The sequence below is a fragment of the Trifolium pratense genome, linkage group LG3, assembly GCF_020283565.1.
Source record: "Trifolium pratense cultivar HEN17-A07 linkage group LG3, ARS_RC_1.1, whole genome shotgun sequence".
NCBI lineage: Eukaryota > Viridiplantae > Streptophyta > Magnoliopsida > Fabales > Fabaceae > Trifolium > Trifolium pratense.
Genome location: NC_060061.1, coordinates 45,999,768 through 46,021,133, shown reverse-complemented (window position 1 = coordinate 46,021,133; position 21,366 = coordinate 45,999,768). Strand labels below are relative to the sequence as shown.

Sequence of the window (21,366 nt, the reverse complement as noted above, 5' to 3'; positions counted from 1 at the left end):
ATTCAAAAATTTAAATCAAAAGTAATATAATCACATCAATTAACATCATTTTATTTCTTTTCTCTTTAATTTTTGCTTGTTTATGTGAGTGTGCCTAACACCTCATATTTATATTTATGTTTATCAAAGAATTTTTCCACGATTGCTCTCAATTCCACTCTGGCATATAGATTACATTTAATACTCCCTCCGGTCCTTTTTATAAGGAACACATAGGGCAAAAAATTTGGTCCTTTTTATAAGAAACTTTGACCAATTTTCAAATATTTTAAATGTTCAATTTCACTTATGCCCTTATTTATTATGAGAGAGAATTTAAAAATAAGTAAGTTAGTTGAATAAAGAGTAATTAAATAAGGGTATACATGGAATAAATTAAAATTTTTAAGAGTATTAAATGAAAATAACTATGTTAAATGTGCTTCATTGGTCTGTGTGATTTTTTCAAAGTGTTCCTTATAAAAAGGACCGGAGGGAGTATACTATATGTCCCACAGTTTATTTTCCACCAATTATAAATGAGACAAACCGGCTATATCCTCTCTTCAAATCTCAATCAATCGAAGTCAGAAGCAAAGTCAATTATGTTGACATTTATATAATTATCTAATTCAAGATGAATATTAAAAATAGAGGTTGAAATTTTATTTGGAATAGAAGATATCCAATCGCTACCCAAAAAATGATTAAAAGTCCGGTTTAATTAGATTGTCTTATTTTAAGTTTATGAGAAGAGATTTAATTTGGGCTAGTCGAAATTAACCAATTAAATCCCTACAATATATATCTGAATATATTTATCCGACATTATCTAATAAGTGTTTAGATAAATTAATAAAAGTGTTTATCTAAGTATTTCTATGATATTATCGAATAATTAAAACCATTCAATATATATCCGAATTATTTAAGTGACTTTACAATTTCATAAGCTACTTATGCTATATTTTAACAAACACTCATAATATGTTTATTATTGGGCTTAATATGGAGCTTATGAAAAAATATTTCACTTCAAATTTTGCGGCTCCATTCAACATAATATTAGTATTTTTTTAAAATTTATTTTTTACTCAATCTTAAATTATCTTTTTGTTTTTATAGGTTATCTTTTTCTTCTTCACACTTATCTTTTTAAAAATATCTTATTTTTCTTGTTGAGTCAATCTTAAATTTATAATTTCTTATATAATGACACATCCAAATACTTCAATTTATCTAAGAATTTCTTTTGTAACATATAAAAGCTTATGATGTAAACTCTAACAATAAACATTTCCATAACGTTGTTTATTCAAAAAGACCTAAATATACACATTTGAGAATTGGGTTGGGATTTGGGATCCTCTTTTATAGAATTGCGAACATGTTGGCAGTAAAAAAACTAGTCTCCCGTACGCTCAAATTACTTGGTGAATTCTATAAGTGTGATTTTTTTTTCACACAAAAGAGTTTACATCATACGTCTTTTGTGTGAAAAAAAATCACACTCATTCTCTCATTATAATTCTTGCATTTATTTTCTTCAATTTTTGTGTTATTCGTTCATTGTTTCGTTTGTAAACGGCCACATTGTCCGTCGTCGGTTGGTCATATATTGCTCCTACAGGTGTTCTTTAGTCACCAATATGGTTGGGAGCAATGTGGTAATCGACGAAAGACTTTTTGTGTCCAAATTATGAACAATATGCCAATTCTTCGCGCTCATAGTTAATAGATAAAAAAAAATAGATAATATCAAATTATGAACAATATGCCAATTCTTCGCGCACATAATTATGAACAATATTTTGGGTTCTAACCATTTTACATCAAAAAATTTAAAAGTGGTTAAAGTTGCTAGTCTAACGATATACGCTTTTTAACTAAACTAATATCTAATCTAATCTTGTACCAAGATCCACCGTTTCTTCCCCAAAACTATCATCTTCAACAACTTTTGAACTGTGGCTATTTGCCTCAAGGTCTATAACATTCTTATCAGTTTGAGGTGTGACCGAATCTCCAACTACAATACCACTGTGAGCACGTTTGAGACTATTGTACTTAGTCATCCAATGACCATATCCTGTGGCCCAATTTACAGCACTTTCCAAACGGTGTTTTTCCCACAACTAACTCGTTTCAGGTAACGGACAATCCGACTTCAAATGTATCATCGTAAAATGGTTATCATTCACCCATCCATTGATCCAAGGCACATCAGTCTCTCTCCCTGAAGGTTCACCCTCTAACGGGAAATAAATTTTAGAGACTTGTTGTCGGTTAGTTGGACAATAGTGTGTTTGTATTTTTGTGCCAGTAGAAACCCCATATCAGGCATAATCATCCATTCGCGTCCTCATGTTATGAGCCGATACATGCAGGAAGAGCATGTGCTTGACCTCATTTATAATCTTGTTTGACTATCAAACACTGCTAGATATCGCGCTACTTGTGCATGTTCAGCTCAATTATATTGTCAGTTCAAGCCGGATCATTTGGTAATCATCAACAGAATATCAACTAGGCCAGTAATAGCACGGAATCCGCAATGTTTGTGCCCGAGAACGTTGATTTTTTTCTTAAAATCATTAGAAGTTGGGTCTAGTTAAAGATTCTTCTCATAATGTCGATGAAAGGTTCATATGAAAGAACAGTTTAGACAGTTTGTATGTGTCCACATTCAGATCAAGTCAAAATTATAGGTACGCCAAAAGGTGCGACGATAAGGCCAAGTTATAGTCAGGAGGAACGCTCTACATATAAGTGTTTGTATGAACATGTGGACTCTCAACATCTAGACACACCTGTGTCCCAGTTATCATGTGTAAGAAAAAAATGCACGGAATCCGCAGTTGTTTTGAATTTTATTTTATTTTATTTTTGGTACAAGTTGTTTAGAATTTTTTTTTTATTTTTTGGTACAAGTTGTTTTGAATTTATAATTTTAAAAATTGGCTTACCAAAAAAAAATAATGTTAAAAATTGAAACATGAAAAGTATTAGCTATTGGTGAAAGGCTGAAAGCCCATGCATAAACAGATCAAAAGAGTATAAGCAACGTGAGTAAGAGTATAATGGGTGGGACCTTTTAAGACATTAACATGCAGTTGGGAATTATACTCTCTCTTTTTCAAACAGAAACAGTTGAAAGCATTTATGTATGCAACGCGTTATTGCATGGTTAAGAAGTTGTCCCTATAATTTAAAGTGTTCTCATAGTAATTTCAAAGTTCTTAATTAATTTTTGTGGTTAAACCTTGCCTTTTTCATTGCTATATAAACCCTAGCATCACTTCTTTTGCTCCACACCAAATAACTTGAAGTTGTTTTTTCATATTTCTATCTTTAGCACAAAATGGCTTCAAGTTCTAGGGTTCTTCTTTTTGTGGTTCTTGGTGTTCTTGTTTGTAGTAGCATTGATGCAAGGAAGCTTGGGAGTGATAAGGGTTTAAGGGATGAGAAGACTTTCTTTCGTCGTCCAGGGTTCGGTGGAGGTGCAGGAGGAGGAGGCGGCGGTGGTTTTGGTGGTGGAGGTGGTAGTGGAGGAGGGTTAGGTGGTGGTTCAGGAGGTGGATTTGGTGCCGGTGCTGGTGGAGGAGCTGGAAGTGGACTAGGAGGTGGAGGCGGTTTTGGTGGTGGTGGAGGTGGTGGATTTGGTGGAGGCGGTGGTGCTGGTGGAGGATCAGGGTTTGGAGGAGGATCGGGATTTGGTGGTGGTGCAGGTGCTGGTAGTGGACTTGGAGGAGGTGGTGGTTTTGGTGGTGGAGGTGGTAGTGGAGGAGGAGGTGGACTTGGCGGTGCTGGATCCGGTGGAGGATTTGGTGGTGGAGCTGGAGGTGGAGTTGGAAGTGGATTTCCATAAATATAAAGAAGAAAATTAATGTTCCCTATTTATGCATGCTTTTGGTATTAATATCATGTGACGTTATGTGTTTACGTATAGTTTCACTTGTAATTTGCTTCAAGCTTATTCTATTATGCTTCTCAATTACTCGTCAAAATGAAAATAATTCTTAATTTGATTATTAATTGTATCCTTGTTTTAAGGTCTTCTTGTTTACTACTTTATCTTTTTGTTCAATCTAGCTTCTTGTTTGCTATATGCTATATACTATTGCATTTCCGAGCTAGTCCATTATATTGTACGCTATGAGACTACTATAGTGTAGAAAGACACAATATCATATACTCATTTTACATTTTGAAAGAGAGAAATAGAGAGCAATTGTGTGATAGAAAGAAAGTGAAAGAATGAAAGATTTTTACAATATATATGACGAACTAAAAATTTCGACCAAATTAAAGATATACTACCCGCACATTTAATGTCTCATACATTTCAAATAGAATTACTTGTTCAAACGAATCTATTGACAAGATGTGCAAAGCAAATAATTATTAAAAATGAACAAACTAGCACAAGATGTGCAAGCAACTCCAAAATCGGTGTACAACTTATCATATACAAAGTAAACTATATATGCCACACAACTAAAACTAGAAATTAATCTTAGCAAATATTGATGTGTCCATTATTATCATGTATGAAAAAATGAAATACTAGGATTAGAAAGTATAATTATAAAAGATAATTAATATTATATTGAAGTGATTATATTTAAACAATATATATACACACACATCAAAATGAGATGGTTGAAGTAATAAAATGGTTTCGATTACATGAACTATTTTGTCTATTCACAAATTTTAGAAGGAAAAATATCCGACCACTACAATTTCAATGGACGAATAGGTTATTTTTACTCAATAACTAGCAAAATGGATTAGATATTTAAAATTTAATTAAAAACTAATATTTATCAGTTGATACTTAATTAATTTGCCAACGCCCCTACCACATCCCATTTTTCAACACCAACATAATGTTCTCCGATCAAATCAATTTTCACGGTGACAGCTATATGAATAGATCAGAGTAGAGGTGGGTAGCGGCACTGAGTGGGACCGAGAGCTAGAAAGGACGGGGTGATCCTATATCAGCTATACATCCTCCTTGCATTTATGTAGATAAAAATAATGAATGGGATTGTGGCACTCCGGTCGCTATTCAGGTAATAATATTCATGTAACTTTTTTTTACCAATGCATGTAACTTATTTTAAAAAGCAGTAGGGGCTCAATATCTGTAGCATGCACAGATACACTAGAATGACATAGCCGCAAATGTGAAGGCATTAATGTGAAACCATATTGATGCAAATGGCAAGAATAATTCACTCAGTCGCAAATGTGAAAGTATTGATGTGAAACCATATTGATCAAAATTATTTATTAATGTACTTCAACATTACCTAACCATCATAAATGTAAAGAATGAATTATTGAAATAATAGAATATGATCGATGGATTCATTAACTCATCACCGAAAATATAGGACATGTCTCTCCTTAGGTAACCATTAAACTCAATGAAATGCCATGATCACTTTTGGTGTGATTAGTTGAGAAAAGAAACATGAAAGAGAAAAAAGGATTTTGTGGACCTTCCAACTTTGGACACTTTTAATGATTAATATTTAGATGACATGATATAAGTGTCAAAAATATAATTACTTGTTTAGAAATAAAGGGTAGTTTACTAACTCCCACAATATTATGGAAGTTGAATATACAATTGAATATACAAGGTAAGCAGCCGAGATTTGTTTAATATGTGATATCAAGGTTAATAACGTAAAATATTTAATATTTAAAAAGTTGAATATACAATTCTCAAGAGAATGTTTCCATATTTATCTAATATGTTAACATTTTTCTTTTAAGAAAGTTACATGCATTGTAAAACTGTCGGAACTTAAATCAACGGTAGAAATCTATTACAACGTCAAACTATGAAAAAACATCGCAATAGTGAACCCATATTGCAATGTTATATGCCAAAACTTAAGCCCTTTTGTGCTTCATACTCCCCCCAAAAAACAAGACAAACAAATTAGGGAAAAGAAGCGTAATCAACTTCAACCAACTATGAATACTGCATTGGAAACCTACCATTGACGCCTAAAATTATAATGCGTTAGGATCATATCGAGCATTATAATGCTCTTTAAACTTTGAGACTTTCAAGAATATCTTCAACCGTGTCTCGTCATAAACATATGGAACCAATATCAGACATATATGAAAAACATCAAAACCTGTATCTTGGGGTTGGTAAAATAAATGGCCAAATATAGAAGTAGTAAACATGGTATGGTAATGAGAGATCATACATGTAAGATGTGACATTCTGAAAATTGAGATTTTAAATAAAATACAGCATGCTTTGCTTATAACATTGTCTATCTGGAAAATTGTCAATATAATGTGAAGATCAGATTCTGACTTCTATGCCTTCCTTCAACAAATGTTCTTTCACAGACTGAATAGGTACCTGCAGTTTACGAAACAATGATCAAGAGTAATATGACAATATGAATTGAACTATGACAACAACTATTTCCCTCGGAATTAATAAATTAATAAACCAGATGTTATACCTCCTTCCTGTGAAAAATGCCTGCAGCAAGTGCGGCAGATGCATTGGTTTTAGTAAACACGTCGGAAAAGTGGTCAGGAACGCCAGCACCACTACTAGCAATCACGGGGATACTTACAGCATCTGATATTAACTTAATTAAATCTACATCAAATCCTTTTCCTTGACCTGAAATATTGATAACAATAGAGATTAAAAAATTATAAAGAATAAAAGCAGCATATTATTAAATATAAAGATAGAGAATGAGACTGACCATCACAATCAATGCAGTTTAATAGTATTTCTCCAGCACCAAGTTCTTCAACAGCTTTTGCTAGTTCATAAGCACCAATAGGTCGGCCTTCACGCCCACCATTAACCTTACAATAGACAAAAGAGGTATTGTGAGACAAGAATATCAGGAAGAAAGTAGTCAAATGAATTTATTTTCATTCTTTCCCTTCGATGAAATTCTAAGAGAAGCGTGAATTACAATCTTGCGATGACACACTGACCAAAGGTGGGAGTTACTATTCTTGTTAATCATTATATCAAAATGTGTTCTACCACATCTAAACCACTTTACCATATGCTTTCATTGATGTTACTTTCATATTTCTTTAATATTAGATGACTCCCATTTAATAGCATTTACATTTTGTATTTCTTATAACATTTTATAGTTTTAATTCTTGTAAAACCGTTAATAGTGCAGTGTTTAAAGGAAAGAAATACAAGATTAAGATATCTAGCTTAGTGTTCAAAAATATAGTGAAGAGAGATAATGAACTTACTGTACACTGATACCAGGCGTATTCTTCTCCATTTGGACCTGAAACCGACATAAAATGATTATGAATATTATTTGCATGAAACGTCATCTTAGTTTTTCATATTAAAGTGCTATCAAAAGGTAAAGAGGGAGAAATAACAATAGAAGAGAATAGAATACATCCATATGACAATCATACTTCAACAAGTACTAGGCATAATTCTTCAGGACCAAACCTAAAGAGGCCAGATCTTCCTAATCCTACTTGCAATTGACCTATGTATCTCATTGATTGCTAAGGTATGACAGAATCAATTTAGAAAATTCTTGCATAAAAATATAAAATCAGGAAGAAAAAATTGCACCTGGACTTGAAACCTTTATGGTCTGGAATTGCACGTCATTTGGATTGTTTATGTAAACTCTACGGGGATCAATACTAACAACCACTGCCTGCAAATTGAAAATCGATTGGTATATAGTCAATTGAATCTAAATATCAAGTATCACACAGAACAAAAACACATATAGAGTAATTGTTATGAAATATGCAGCAGCATATTACTGATATACATTAATTTTAAAGAACACGGTAATAATTCAATGTCCTTCTGCGCAAAGGAGAAGGAGAGGTTTACGGTACATGCATATAAAGGCTGGCTCATCAAGTACTTATACATACACAAATAAGAGGGAAAATATAGAAGTAGACGTGACTATCTCTTAGATTACCTGATTCCCATAAACTCTTGATATCTGCTCTAAACTGGTCTTTCCTGTCTTTACCTGAATGTGATAGCCATGGCAACATCAGAAATAACACAGTCTTTTAGAGGATATCAATAGAAACAAGCAATAGATTGAATTTCATACTCCAGTTCTTAAATATTCTTCAGCAGCATAAACCGCATCACTTCCAATGGATATCTTGTCAGCACCAGACCTAAAATATTCGGCAGCTACTTCCAAACTAGAATAGTGCCTAGAATATAGGTATTTGAATGAAACAATTATAAATCGTCCGAGCAAGAACACTTAGATAGAAAATTAAAAGTGGACAAATTTAATTAAAAAGAGTGTAGCAAAAAAGACAAAAGCGTAATCAACAATTCACTATTCAGCATAAAAGTTAGTAATAATAATAATACCTTCCTTGCGAATCTGTAAAATCTCTAATTCCGCCACCAACTGTTAAGGGTACAAAAACATTTTCTGATGTGTATCGCAATACCTATCAAGAACCATAGTGATCATGAAACACCGACAGATATATTGGATAAAATAAAATAAGCAACAATTAATAAAAACTATTATTTTGGCACATCTCACAAACCTGCAACATCGGTAAATCGCCAAGAGGGAAGTCGCGAAATCCAGTTATGTTTAGAAAGCTGACCTGCATCCAAGGTTGAATGTTAGTTGGAAAGAACAAGCTTCATAATATATGTGAAAACAACCAAATTGTCAAAGGTGTTACCTCATCAGCTCCATCTTTATAGTACTGTTCAGCAAGCTCAACTGGCTTGCCAAGATTCCTAACCTGACAATTAAAACAGTTTCATAAGATGATAAACCCAAACAGTTTCATATCTGCACCAAAGAGTAGTTGGCATCTATATTTTGACATATGCACCATCAGAAAAACCCAAAAAATTGTAAATATTATTGAAATATGAGTATTGTCTCGGTTACCTCATTCTCTTTTGTATTTTCTCTTACATCATACTGGTCTCCTTTGGTTACAACAAGGTCCCCGTTATCATTTGCTCTCACATCAAGACATGCAATCACCTTCATAGAGAATGCATTGTTAGCAAATAAAATAATGAAAACATTGATGAGACCGAGTATACATATAAACTAGTTTAAACTAGAAAGGGGTTTCCATAACTATTACCCTTTTTGCAAGTTTTGAAGCTTTGCCTTCACCAGTCTTCTGTCTTCAAGTGAATATCACAAATGGTTAGTTACCATAAGTCAAAATGATCATAATAATATGATATATAAGACATTCATAGAAAGGCATGAAGGACACCTTTGCCACATTTGATTTCGGATACAAGAATCTTCTCAAAATAGAAAGACCAACATCTGCAAAATTTCATTTCACAAATCAGAAAAAGAATAAACCAGCCAAGAAAAGCAGGAAAAAAGTTTTTCTTTTTGGCCCTACATATAAATAAATAAATCTGAAAGAACTGTTGTATTCCTCCCAAAAAAAAAATAACGTAGAATTTGAAGCAGTGAATATTTCAGCATTCTACCAAGACCAGCAAATGATTGTTAGTTGTCGGGGTGCCGACATGGTTTGGGATGTCAGTAGCTACCAAGAGCCAATAAGGATCGGATACTCAAATTTTATGGATAATATTAAAAATATTATTTTGAACTGAATTAAGGTTACATTAGAAAAGGCATGTTGCATAAACTGGTGTCCTATATTTTTTACATTAGCAATGTCAACATGTCGGTGTTCATGTCAGGTGTCCGTGTCGGAGTTTGTGCTTCATAGGGTAGAGCATTAGCTTACATATTGAAAGGTTTACTTATTACAGTGAATATAAAAGTAATGCTCATTGACTCTTCAGTTTTTCAATTTTAAAAATAGGTCTTGGCACACAATCAGATTCTTCAGTTTTATTATTTCAAAACACCCTTAAATCTCTGTTTTCAACTATTGTCGCTACACGAGCTAGAAGAAACTAGCGGCCGCTATTGCCCTAAGGGAAAAACTAGGATTGCAACACGGTTTTCATAGTGGTTTCCACTATTAAACAACACTGATTACTAATAAAGAGTAAAAGTTTCAATGAAGATGGTGATCTCCGTGATTTAGGGTTAGGTATATCCAGTGTTATGGATTGCAGATGGAAGAAAGCAAAAAAAAAAATGCCAATTTCATCTGCCATGACGCTGCCATCCTTCCAAAAGTGGCCATGGAGGTTATAAAAAAATTTGCCATGGCCGATATTTCATATTTGGCAACACTGGGTATATCTTAATATGAAAAAAAAAAAAAAAAATACCAAACAAACTCAGAGATCGGTAACGAAGGTAAAACTTGCCTCCACTCTTCTCTGGATGGAACTGAACTGCATGCACATTTCCTCTTTTAATAGATGCTATAAATTTATCACCATAGTCACAGGTGGAGGATATCCACTCTTTGTTATCATCTGACTGAGAAATGAAACCAATCAGATTATTTTAATTTCAGAATGATAAAAACATAGAATATGAATGTGACAGCCAAAGTAACACGGATGTTTTAAGAGAAAAATGGAAACATACAGGCATGGCACGGTAAGAGTGCACAAAATAGACATGGTGGTTTCCAACATCATCCAAAATTTCTGACTCCTTTGCGATTTGTAAAGCGTTCCATCCAATATGTGGCACTCTAAAACCATTTGATGAATCAAATCGCCCAACGGTTCCAGGTATTAAGCCAAGACCTTTTACTGATTCACAAGCATATTTCTCAATTCAATACTTCAATTAAGTGTGAATATAAAGGTAACTTACTCTTAAAAAAATTAATATCAGATGATCAAATCATCTTAACCGAGTTTCCATCATCTTCTCATCAATTGATGATGCAACTCCAAAAATTAAATTTTGTCGATAACCTTGTATTTTCATGTATATCCACTCAATTCATTCATCTCAGTACTCATATATGTTTAACTTCACATCTACTTGGATGAAAATCTTGGTAACCATTTATGACATAATACTACTAAAATGTTCAGAACCGAATTAAAGGATTATCAAATATATAAAAAATAGTAACAATATTAATTAAAGAGGATATATAACTGACTTGGTCCATTCTCCTCACTGGATTCAAAAAGCAATTGAAGTCCAAGACAAATGCCTAAAAATGGGCGATCCTTTTCAATATATGAACATAGTGCTTCACCCATCCTGCAAAAATTATGACAGTGCTTGAAGATTGGTACTAAAATGAAAGACAACATTAAACATTTGACTCAAGCAAAAAGCCTAACATTTAGAGTATAAACTCTCGAAGATCAAGACTAAAAAAAATGTATATTAAAAAAAAAAAGACGTTGAACTTATACATGACAATGCCTAGAGTAAATTCAGCAGAATTAAAGAGTACATAGACAATGAAACACACTGCTATTTGACCAGCACATTAGATGTACAAAATGAGTTTGATCTATACATTATTCAACAATCTCCAACCTTTTCAAACTTGGCTATCTCCAAATTCTCAAAACCACATCTTACTTAGAAAATACTAGTACAGTAGCTGAAAATTCCAATACATATAACAATACCCTGTCCTATCCTTTGTTTTCCTTAACAAGCCTACTATTAGGGTTTTAAATAGTTTTAAATAAAGGTCCTTCGTTGCAATCTAAGCTACAATATACCGGTTTCTGATGTTTCAAAAACCACAATGTAATTGTGATTAAGGCAGCATAGGCAGTATTTGACTGTGATTCTCCACCATATCAACGATTGCGGCACGACTGCAACCATTACTGTGCAACCACTGTTTAAAACCATGAAGCCTACTACTCTAACCCAGCAGATGTATCTCCCCACAGGCATAGTATTGCTACCAATTATTAAATCAATAATAAATGAATTGAGGAGGAAAAAAATACAAAATAAAAATTACCCAGTTTTACTTAACACCTCCATAGCAGGTGCAAATGCTCCAACACCCGGAAAGACTAAACGGCTTGCATTCAAAATATCTTCTGGTGTTTGAACCTATCAATAACATAGTTCTTTCAAATTTAAAAACACATCATAAAAAAGCAACGGTTTCATGGTAGGGAGTGCCAAATTGTTTCCACACTCATAAAATTGATTATAACATGTTCAGGAGATGTTGATTGAAATTGATTTTGCCTCTATAATAGATTCTTAGGATATGTAGCTTAGTTTTTGACTCCAAACTTGATTTTTACTTCAAACATAGCTTAACGTAGAATGTAAAGTGATTTATGTTGGGATACTTTTACATTAAAGTGAGTCTAACAATAAATTTCAGTGTAAAGATTACGTTTAAACTCAAAAGCCAAAAATTCTAGCTTAAGTTAGAATCAATTCTGGAGGCAAAAACAATTTTAATAGAGAGCGAACAAATATGTGAAAATCAATTATACACCATAATCAATTCTAGCTGCCCCAAACGTGGAACCAAACACAGACTTAAATTTATTGTTCAACTCAATTTTATGTGTCTGAATCCAAACATAAACATTTCCATTCAACTCATTTTTAACTAAAATCAATTAGTTCAAAATCAATTTTTGTCACAGCAGAACCACATAAACACTAACAAATAAATAAAAATCTTACATCTTTGATTTCAAATCCGAGGAATTTGATAGCATTCCTAACACTCCTAACATTGCCAGCACCATAATCAAGCAAAGTCACAACTAAAACCAAAACAGAAAAATGAGAGGGTTTAAAACAAAACCGAAACCCCAGAAGAAAAAAATAATTTTTTTCAAAAGGGTATTGTTAGAATGAGAAAACAAACCAGAATCAGCAGAAGATGAAGCATGAATTGAGAAGTTGGTTCGGTTTTTGACATTGGGGGAGCGAGAAAATGTAGTGACGGATGATGGATTTTTGTGACGGATGAGAAGAGAAGTAGGGGAATATGATGGCGTCAATGGCGGCGCCTCCATTGTTGTTGATGATGTTTTCGCTCAGAATGTAACCTGACAATACAAACAACAATGTGTTCGTGCGTCAAATGAAATTCAAGTGACAAGTACTACTGTAGGCACAAAGTCAGCATGTGTTTGAGTTTGATAGTAGTACGCATTTTCTCAATGATTTTAGTTACTATTTAATTACTCTATAGACTTTTTTTTTTACACCAATTTCCAAATTAAATTTTTTTATCATTTTCCTTTGATATAAAGGTAGTATTTACTTTTGAAAAAAAAAATATTTACTTTTACGGTCTAGTAGACTTGATACTGATAATGAAAAAAATGGTCTTTATTTTGATCATTATTAAGAGTAATTCATCGAAATCGAATATAAAACTCACAATTGATATCAAGTTTACAAGAAAATTTGAGTTGAAATCCACTATATTTGAGTTCAATTTGATGACAATTGACATTGGATCTTTGAGTAAAAAATCGAGTGAAATGTTAAATACCCCCTAAAATTTTAAAATTCATCAAATACCTCATAAAATTTGAAAGGACAAAACTTACATGCATTTCCATACATGCATTTCTTACTTTTCCTCTCACAAAGAGGTAGTTTTTTTTATTAAAAAATAATTTTCTTTTATTTTTTCAAAATGAAAAAACACAAATAACCACCTCTTTGTGAGTGGAAAAGTAAGAAATGCATGTATGGAAATGCACGTAAGTTTTGTCCAATTTGAAAATAGGCAAATACTCCATGAAATTGTAAAACATCAATCAAATACCCCTCGTTTGTTAACTTCATTAACTCCGGTCTGACTACACATCATAGGGGGTATTTGACCGAAATTTCAAAAAAAAAAAAAAATTTAAAAAGGTAAAAAAATCTGGAAAAAAAAAACTACGATAAATCTCTACCATGTGACATGATCTTATGAACTTGGGGTAGAGCTAGATGATGCGATTGAAATGGATTTTTTCCATCAAAAGCAAACCATGACATAAGTTCTTCTTCACAACAAGAACAACATCAACACCACCACCAACATCAACAAGAACAACATTCATTAATTGAATCTAAAAATTCAAACATTCGTGACAATTCATGGCACAAAAAACAAAACTCTGAAATTCAAAAATTCTTCCCTAAATCAGTCCCCAAAATTAATGGATAACAACCCATAAAGAAAGAAAAAGAAAAAATTGCTCCAAACCCATAAAGAAAGAACAAAATTTTGGATCAATTTGGGGTCTTGCTTTGTTGGGTTTTGCTTGAGTTGAGGTGGGTTTTTGTTGTTGAAGGAGCATAGAGTGTTGTTGTTAATTAAGGTGATGAGGAGAAGCAAAGCTCCAAACCCTTTTTCATGACTTCAAAATCGATGATAAAGAGGTGGGTTTTGATTTAATAATTTTATGATGAATTTTATTATGAAGATGGGATAGATTTATTATAAAAAGATGTGGGTTTTGCTTGCTGGAAAAAATCACTTTCAATTTCATCATCCATCTCTACACCAAGTTCATAAGATCACATGGAGATTTCTTGTAGTTTTTTTTCCAGGTTTGTTTAAAAAAAAAAAAATCGATCAAATACCCCCCTATGATGTGAAGTTTGACCGGAGTTAATGGAATTAACAGACGAGGAGTGTATTTGATTGACGTTTTACAATTTCATGAGGTATTTGCATATTTCCAAATTTCACAAGATATTTGATGAATTTTGAAATTTCAGAGGTATTTGGCATTTCACTCGTAAAAAATCATTATCCATATATAATATCCTTATGCTTCAGACGGTGATACGATTGATGTTGATTTGATAAAAACATTAAAGGCTTATATATATATATATATATATATATATATATATAGTCTTGAAAACAAGTAATATCATACACTTCTAGTTATAAGTCTTGAGATGGATGAGGGTAATGATAAAAACAAGCTTAAAATTGATGTAAATGATGATGGCTATATGGAGGAATATGGTCAAGAAAATGAATGAAAATTCGGATTTTTTGCAATTCCATTGATTGATATCACGTTGCTAATGCGCACAGATGGCGATCATACTGTTTCTTAGAACCAACTTCTCAGTTCTTGACAAGGATAATGTTAGACTTGCAAATTGAATGCAGAAATCGAAGGTGCAAGATTCTAAAGTCGATACCATTTGATGAATGCAGAAATCGAAGATGCAAGATTCTAAAGTCGATACCATTTGAGCAGGAGGATCATCAATAATGAAGAAGATGAATGTAACATGAAATGCTAGTGGCCTTTAGCTTCACCTTGCATACTCTACAAAATACCTTAGACATTATCTCTTTCGAAGAAAGCCTGTTTTAGAAAGAAGCCTTGATAAAAATCCCTTGCTACCATTATCAGTAGTGTCCTTTTCTTTGGCATTGCTTAAGTTGCTTACGAGAGACCAATGTATATCAAAGTCAGGCTGGTAGCCCTTTTCCTGCATGGCTTGCACGAGCTCTGACGCCTTCCGAAGATTATTTTCTGTGTGATAACTTTTAATTACAGTGCAATACATTTTTCTGGTTGGAGTTGCACCTCCGCGAATCATGTCCACTAGGAATTGTTCTGCTTGTTCTGTCCTCTGACGTTCACAGAAGCTAAACACAAGCATTTCCAGGGTACTGATTCTTGGTTTGAGATTCCAGTTTAGCATCTCAGAATAAAAATCTGAAGCTATGTCTAACTCATTTTGTGCACACAGTCCATGAATGAGAAAATCATAGCTGGTTGAAATCGGAATGTTGGATTTCTTTAGCATTATGTTCATAAGATGAACTGATTTCTTCAATCTTCCGTACTGGCAAAAACGCTTAATCAGGTAATCGTAATTGATATTATCAGGAGTTAGAGATTCATCTTCCACCCTGTCCAAAAAACTTTCTGCTTCTTTTACCAGACCACAGGAAAGAAGGCTTTCGGCAATAGTTGTTTGGATGACAGAATCATGTGTCCATTGTCTTAATCCCATTTCTCGACTCAGTCCCAAGGCTTTTTGTAGCTCCCCAACATCACACAGACTATTGATTACCTTCCTTAAGCTACGGTTACTCGGTTTGAGTCCCTTTGAAATCATGGTAGTAAGATAATGCAAAGAACCGGATAAATCTTTACATTGCAAGAAACCATAGACAAGAAAGTTTTGACCAACTTCGTCAAGTATAACTTTCTTCTCTTCCATTTCAGTTAGTATCTTCTTAACATCCAAACGGTTTCCACTTGACAAAAGATAGAAAATAAGAATGTTATATATGATAACGTCATCAAATTGACATTGTGCGAGCATAAGATTCTTTAAGTTCAGAGCGAACGCGGCTCTACCTTTCATACACATCGATCGCACCAAGTTCCTGTAACTTGAGAGCGACAGCTCATAACTCTTTCTTATTGCAACACCAAGTAGCTCTCCCACTTTTCTCAAGTCATTAGCTTTGCAGTAGCCCTGAATGAGCATGTTACACAGATTATCATCGAAACTTAATCCTTTAGATAACATATCTCGGAACAGAGAGTCCGCTTTCTCAATGTTCCCTGTATTGCAAAATCCGCATATAAGTGCATGATAAGCAGCATGAGGAAATGAAGGCTGTTCTTTCAAAATGATCTCTTCTAATGCAATAGCTTTGTCATATCTTTGAGCCTTGCATAATTGAGGGATTAATAAAACTGAAACATCCAAACAAGGTGTCAAATTTCTATCCAGCATATCCTCCAATATTGTAAAAGCTAGAGAAAATTTACCCTCATTACATAAACCCCTTATAAGATTGTTATAACCAGCATGATCCAAGAATGAACAATGTTGTAGTTGTTTTAAAACTACAAGCACAGTTTCTGTAAGACCGTTAGCAGAAAGTACTTCTAGAAATATATGATATATATCTAACCTTAGGTGAGGGTATGATAAAATCATGATTTCAAGAAGCTGTAATGCTTCAGGAAGAATTTTCCAATGGCAGATATGACCAAGAAGATGTTTAAATTCCTCCAACTTTGGTGACCATTTACTTCTACAAGCAATGTTCCAGTAATAATTAAAGTCCATCATGTTTCCTTTCTTACATAAAGGTATGAGTAACGAGGTAAATGTCTCATTTTCAATATGAAATTTGTTTTGAAGCATTTCATCGAGTAAAGATTTTGCTCGGCACAGTAAACCCTTCTTGCTGTATGCCCGTACAATCAAATTGAGGGTTTCCTCATCAAGTTCACGTGCAGACCGTGGCATTTTCTCCAAAAGTCTGATCACTGATGTGATTTGTGATCGCGACGAACAGAGTTGTCTCACTAACTTCAATAATTCGGGCATAAGCAATTCTTGGCCCCAACAAAGCATTTCTTCAACCAAAGTCAATGCATGTTTTAGGTTATTACTGTTGCATTCCTTTCTGACAGAAGAATTGAAGTTTGGTAATATGGATTCTTCAAGAACCGAAGTAACATGATTCTCAAACTCGTCAACATCAGTATCCAAATAAAGTGCATTTCCCATTTCGTCAAAGAACTCTGCTTTGAAAAGTTTCTTGTCATTGTCTCGTTTCAACCTCACGCTCAAAGGGTTCAAGCCCAAAATCTGAAATGCCTTGGAAAGTGGACTCTCTATCGAAGAAAGTTTAACCAAACCAAGGCTCTCCATCTCACCAACCAAACTTTTCACTTTATCAAACCGTCCAGACTTACAATACCCTGCTATAAGAACCCTAAAACTCGAAATGTCGGGTGTTGTTCCTCTATCAATCATCTCATCAAGAATTTCCCTAGCATGCTCTAACATACCTACTTTAAACAACCCACTTATAAGAGCATTATAAGTACATAAACACGGCACAAAGTTTTTCGATAACATGACCGATAAATAACTCAATGCATTTCTCATTTTCCCTTCATGACAACTCCAACCAATTAATATTCCATAGGTTACTTCATTAGGACTAAAACCTACACTTTCTAGTTCCTTCAAAAACAAACTTGCTCTTTCTACACCATAGCTTTTGCACATAGAATTCATAACTCTATTACCAGCTATTACACTAGGAGCACAATTTACTTCAACAAAGAAACTAATCAAATCTTTAAAATCCTTCTTCTCACAATATCCAAATGCAATTTCATCAAAAACAAAGCTACTAACCTCATAGTTTTTCAAATGCAAAACTTTCCGAATCAAGCTTCTGGCTTCCTGAATCTTCCCATCAATGCAAAGCAAAACCATAACATCCTCCACATTATTCATCTCATCACCACTCAAATTTTCACCCAAATCCACCAAATCAAACGCCACACGAAACGCAATCTGTGTTCTCTTCATCTTCACCAAGTAATCAACCAAAACCCGATAACACAAGCTCGAAGGAACCATTCCTCGTTCCTTCATACCGTCATACATAAAAACTGCTTTTTCCAATTCCTTCGCACAAACATAGCCTTCAATTAATTTATCAAAAATCTCATTACCAAATTCACCGAAAGAAACTCCTTGACCCTCTAATGAAGTAATCAAATTCTCAGCTTCTGAAAACAACCCAACATGAACAAGAAGCAATGACATAACCTCATAAGATTTCAGAAAATGGGGGTCATTTTTTTCAACACCCCATTTGAAAATTTCATACAAAGATTGAACCTTTTTGACGCGAATACCAACTTTTGTACACTCAGATTGAAAACCAAGTAAAATTTGAAGAACATGTTGGGGTTTCAAAATTGGAACTCTCCAAAATTGGCGCGTGATTTCGGGGATAACAGTGGAAAGTTCTAGAAGGTGGGGTTTGAGAGAAGAATTGGGGGGTGTATTGTTTGAAAGGGAAGAAGTGTTTGTTGTTAATGTTTTGGTGGAGAGGTGGTGAAGAGAAGAGAGAAGATTTGGGTAGTGGCGGCGGAGGGTGGTGAAAGAGTTGAGCATTCGATGGCATGGGAGAATTTAGCGGTGAAAATTCTGTGGAAATGTTACTCGTCGTGGCGGTGGTAGAGGCGGTGAACATACATACACATACAATCCATTTTCAGTTTTTCACATATAAGCTAGTCAGAGTTTCTCTCTTCACGTGGCGGCTTCTCGATAATAAGATTATTAAAGATAATTTAATTCAATCAATCGTTAGTTGGTTTAATTGATTGGCGCTGAATTTGGTATGGACGATCGCGGTTCGATCCCCCGCAACTGTGATCGGGAGGGGGCTGGAACTATTTGATGTCAGAACTGACCCCCAAACCAAATTAAACTGGTGGTGAAAACAAAAAAAATAAAGATAATTTAATTCGACATAGGATTTTAAACGGAGATTTCGTCTTGTGCTCGCGTACTCGTGATATGGAAGAAATTCTCTCACATTTGTTCTTTGATTGTGATTTCTTTGGGGTTATTTGGTATGAGGTGACAAGTTGGTTGGGTTCCTCTCTTGTGCCTCCATGTGAAGCCACGACTCATATCCTGCAATTGGAAATTTGTTGCCTATCGATTATGGGGTGAGGATCTTCTCCATTGAAATTTTGACCGGAGGGCCTCAAGTGTTAATCTATGTCTTCCATAATTTTGTAATAATATAAATTAAATGTAAAAAATAAAAAATAGATGGATGAGATGCCACATGAGAAAAATGTCACGGGAGAGGATCTCCTCCCTCGATTATGTTGTTAGAAATCTTCTTTGCTTGATTTGGGTGACATGTTGTTGGTCTGTTTGGAAGGAACGCAACAATGGTATTTTTAAGGTTAAAGTTTTATCTAAAGATCAATTGATGGAAAGTATTAAAATGGTCTCTTGGTAGTGGCTTAAAACTAGGGGAAATTTTTTTAGTTTTGATTGTCATCAGTGGTGGTCGAAACATGTTGGTTGCCTGGACATCTATTAGTTGGATGTTATTTAGTGGAGAAAGGAAGGCAGTGTCTCGGGGATTTCAATCTTCTATGCTCTTATTCTTGGTACAGATTGTTGTATTATTTTTCTTCAAAAATTAGGATGTTTTGTGGTGTGACTAGAAATTTCTCATGGATCGTACTATTTTCTTTCTTCCCTTGAGCTTTGTTACCTTCTTGTGATCCAATTTTGTTTAAACTCTTTATAAATAAAGTAGAATGAATCGAAATAATGAATAGATATTTTATTATTAGGCATATATTGTGTCTTATTTAATGTTTGTTCTTTGGCTTCTTAAAAAAATAGTAACGAAAATCAAATATATTTAAAAAGAGGCCGAAATAAGGATTCTCCAAGCCAATATACTAAAGAATCAAATAACCACAATAAAAAAGACGAAAATAATATATATAAAATTAAGAAAACTCCTCCACACAATCAACACACAAAAGATACCTACATAGTAATACACTCCAATAGATTTACACACTACTCATAAATGATAAAAAAACAATGATCGGACCTTTCTCAACAAAAAAATTACACTTAGTCCTAACTAAGACCAATATCTAAGACAATAACTTAATTTCTTCTATTATGGAGACACTATTGAAGAAAATATACTCATTTAATTTGTTTCAAATTATCCCATATTCCACAAATTGAATATCACATCAAATAAACAAATGAAATTCTAATTCTCCGTAATTAACAATAATTTTTATATATTAAACCCAAACAATTTATTGATTAAAATTCCTCCTTTCGTGCATCTGGTGGTGTCTGGGGATGATGATAAGATGGAATGTATTGTATTTTTGGCGGCTTAGGTTGTTTTTGCTCTGGTAACCTAGGACGAAATGGAGAAGATCCCATCCCATAACCACACATACCAAAGAAGCAGAATTCACCAAAAGCGCATCTATGTCCGCACCTACCACAATTAAAAATACTCCAATTTATATCTCTACAAAAACCTCTACAACACTGCCGATTAAAAGGACATTTAATATTACAAAATCCACAATTGTTTCTATCAGATGTCACATTGACACAACGGTTTCTACAACATATACTTCTAGGTGAAAATTCTCCATTGCTGCACACCCATGGTCTCCCACGGCACCCGTAAGGCCTTTGCTCCATAGCTTTTTTTAGCCATGGTGAATATGATGATGAAACCTTAGTGACATTTTGGTGTAAAACATTTGGTGTTGAATCTCCATTTATATTGATCAAAAGCAACATTAGAAACGTCACAAATGGTAAACCATGTACTTGAATTATACTCATGATGAACATATGAGGCAAATTATTAAGAGTGAGAATTAAAATGAGAGTATAATAAGTAGTACTTAACCTCAATATATATTTTTCAAGCGACAAGGTATTGTATAAGGGCATGGATTTAGAGAGAGATATATAGAGATTAATTATGACAATAAACTTTTGATTTTTCTACAATCAAAAGGAGTAATGATTTGAAATGCTCATCATGTTTTTATTGACAACTATGTGGGCTCATGCCATGGGTGGTGAACATTGATCTCATGCTAGTATTGTGAAAATGCTCCAATTGATT

The 21,366-nt window shown here is 33.7% G+C and overlaps 3 protein-coding genes across 3 annotated transcripts; 1 reads left to right on the top strand and 2 right to left on the bottom strand.

The window, feature by feature from the left end:
- The first annotated feature begins 3,262 nt into the window (after positions 1 to 3,262).
- On the top strand, positions 3,263 to 4,085 carry LOC123916164 (glycine-rich cell wall structural protein-like). The gene has a single exon (XM_045967549.1). The coding sequence runs from the start codon at positions 3,341 to 3,343 to the stop codon at positions 3,845 to 3,847; it is 507 nt and encodes a 168-aa protein (XP_045823505.1). The 5' UTR covers positions 3,263 to 3,340; the 3' UTR covers positions 3,848 to 4,085.
- A 1,995-nt stretch (positions 4,086 to 6,080) lies between these two features.
- LOC123914426 (imidazole glycerol phosphate synthase hisHF, chloroplastic-like) lies at positions 6,081 to 13,130 on the bottom strand. Its single transcript, XM_045965573.1, has 19 exons — positions 12,772 to 13,130; positions 12,585 to 12,667; positions 11,896 to 11,990; positions 11,065 to 11,168; positions 10,533 to 10,702; positions 10,307 to 10,421; positions 9,277 to 9,332; positions 9,139 to 9,177; positions 8,934 to 9,032; positions 8,719 to 8,781; positions 8,575 to 8,637; positions 8,390 to 8,472; positions 8,115 to 8,223; positions 7,974 to 8,027; positions 7,607 to 7,694; positions 7,264 to 7,301; positions 6,744 to 6,849; positions 6,489 to 6,655; positions 6,081 to 6,382 (listed from the first exon to the last, which is right to left on the bottom strand). The coding sequence occupies exons 1-19, from the start codon at positions 12,920 to 12,922 to the stop codon at positions 6,323 to 6,325; spliced, it is 1,743 nt and encodes a 580-aa protein (XP_045821529.1). The 5' UTR covers positions 12,923 to 13,130; the 3' UTR covers positions 6,081 to 6,322.
- A 1,769-nt stretch (positions 13,131 to 14,899) lies between these two features.
- LOC123914425 (pentatricopeptide repeat-containing protein At5g15280, mitochondrial) lies at positions 14,900 to 18,964 on the bottom strand. The gene has a single exon (XM_045965572.1). The coding sequence runs from the start codon at positions 18,828 to 18,830 to the stop codon at positions 15,222 to 15,224; it is 3,609 nt and encodes a 1,202-aa protein (XP_045821528.1). The 5' UTR covers positions 18,831 to 18,964; the 3' UTR covers positions 14,900 to 15,221.
- Between the last annotated feature and the right edge of the window lie 2,402 nt (positions 18,965 to 21,366).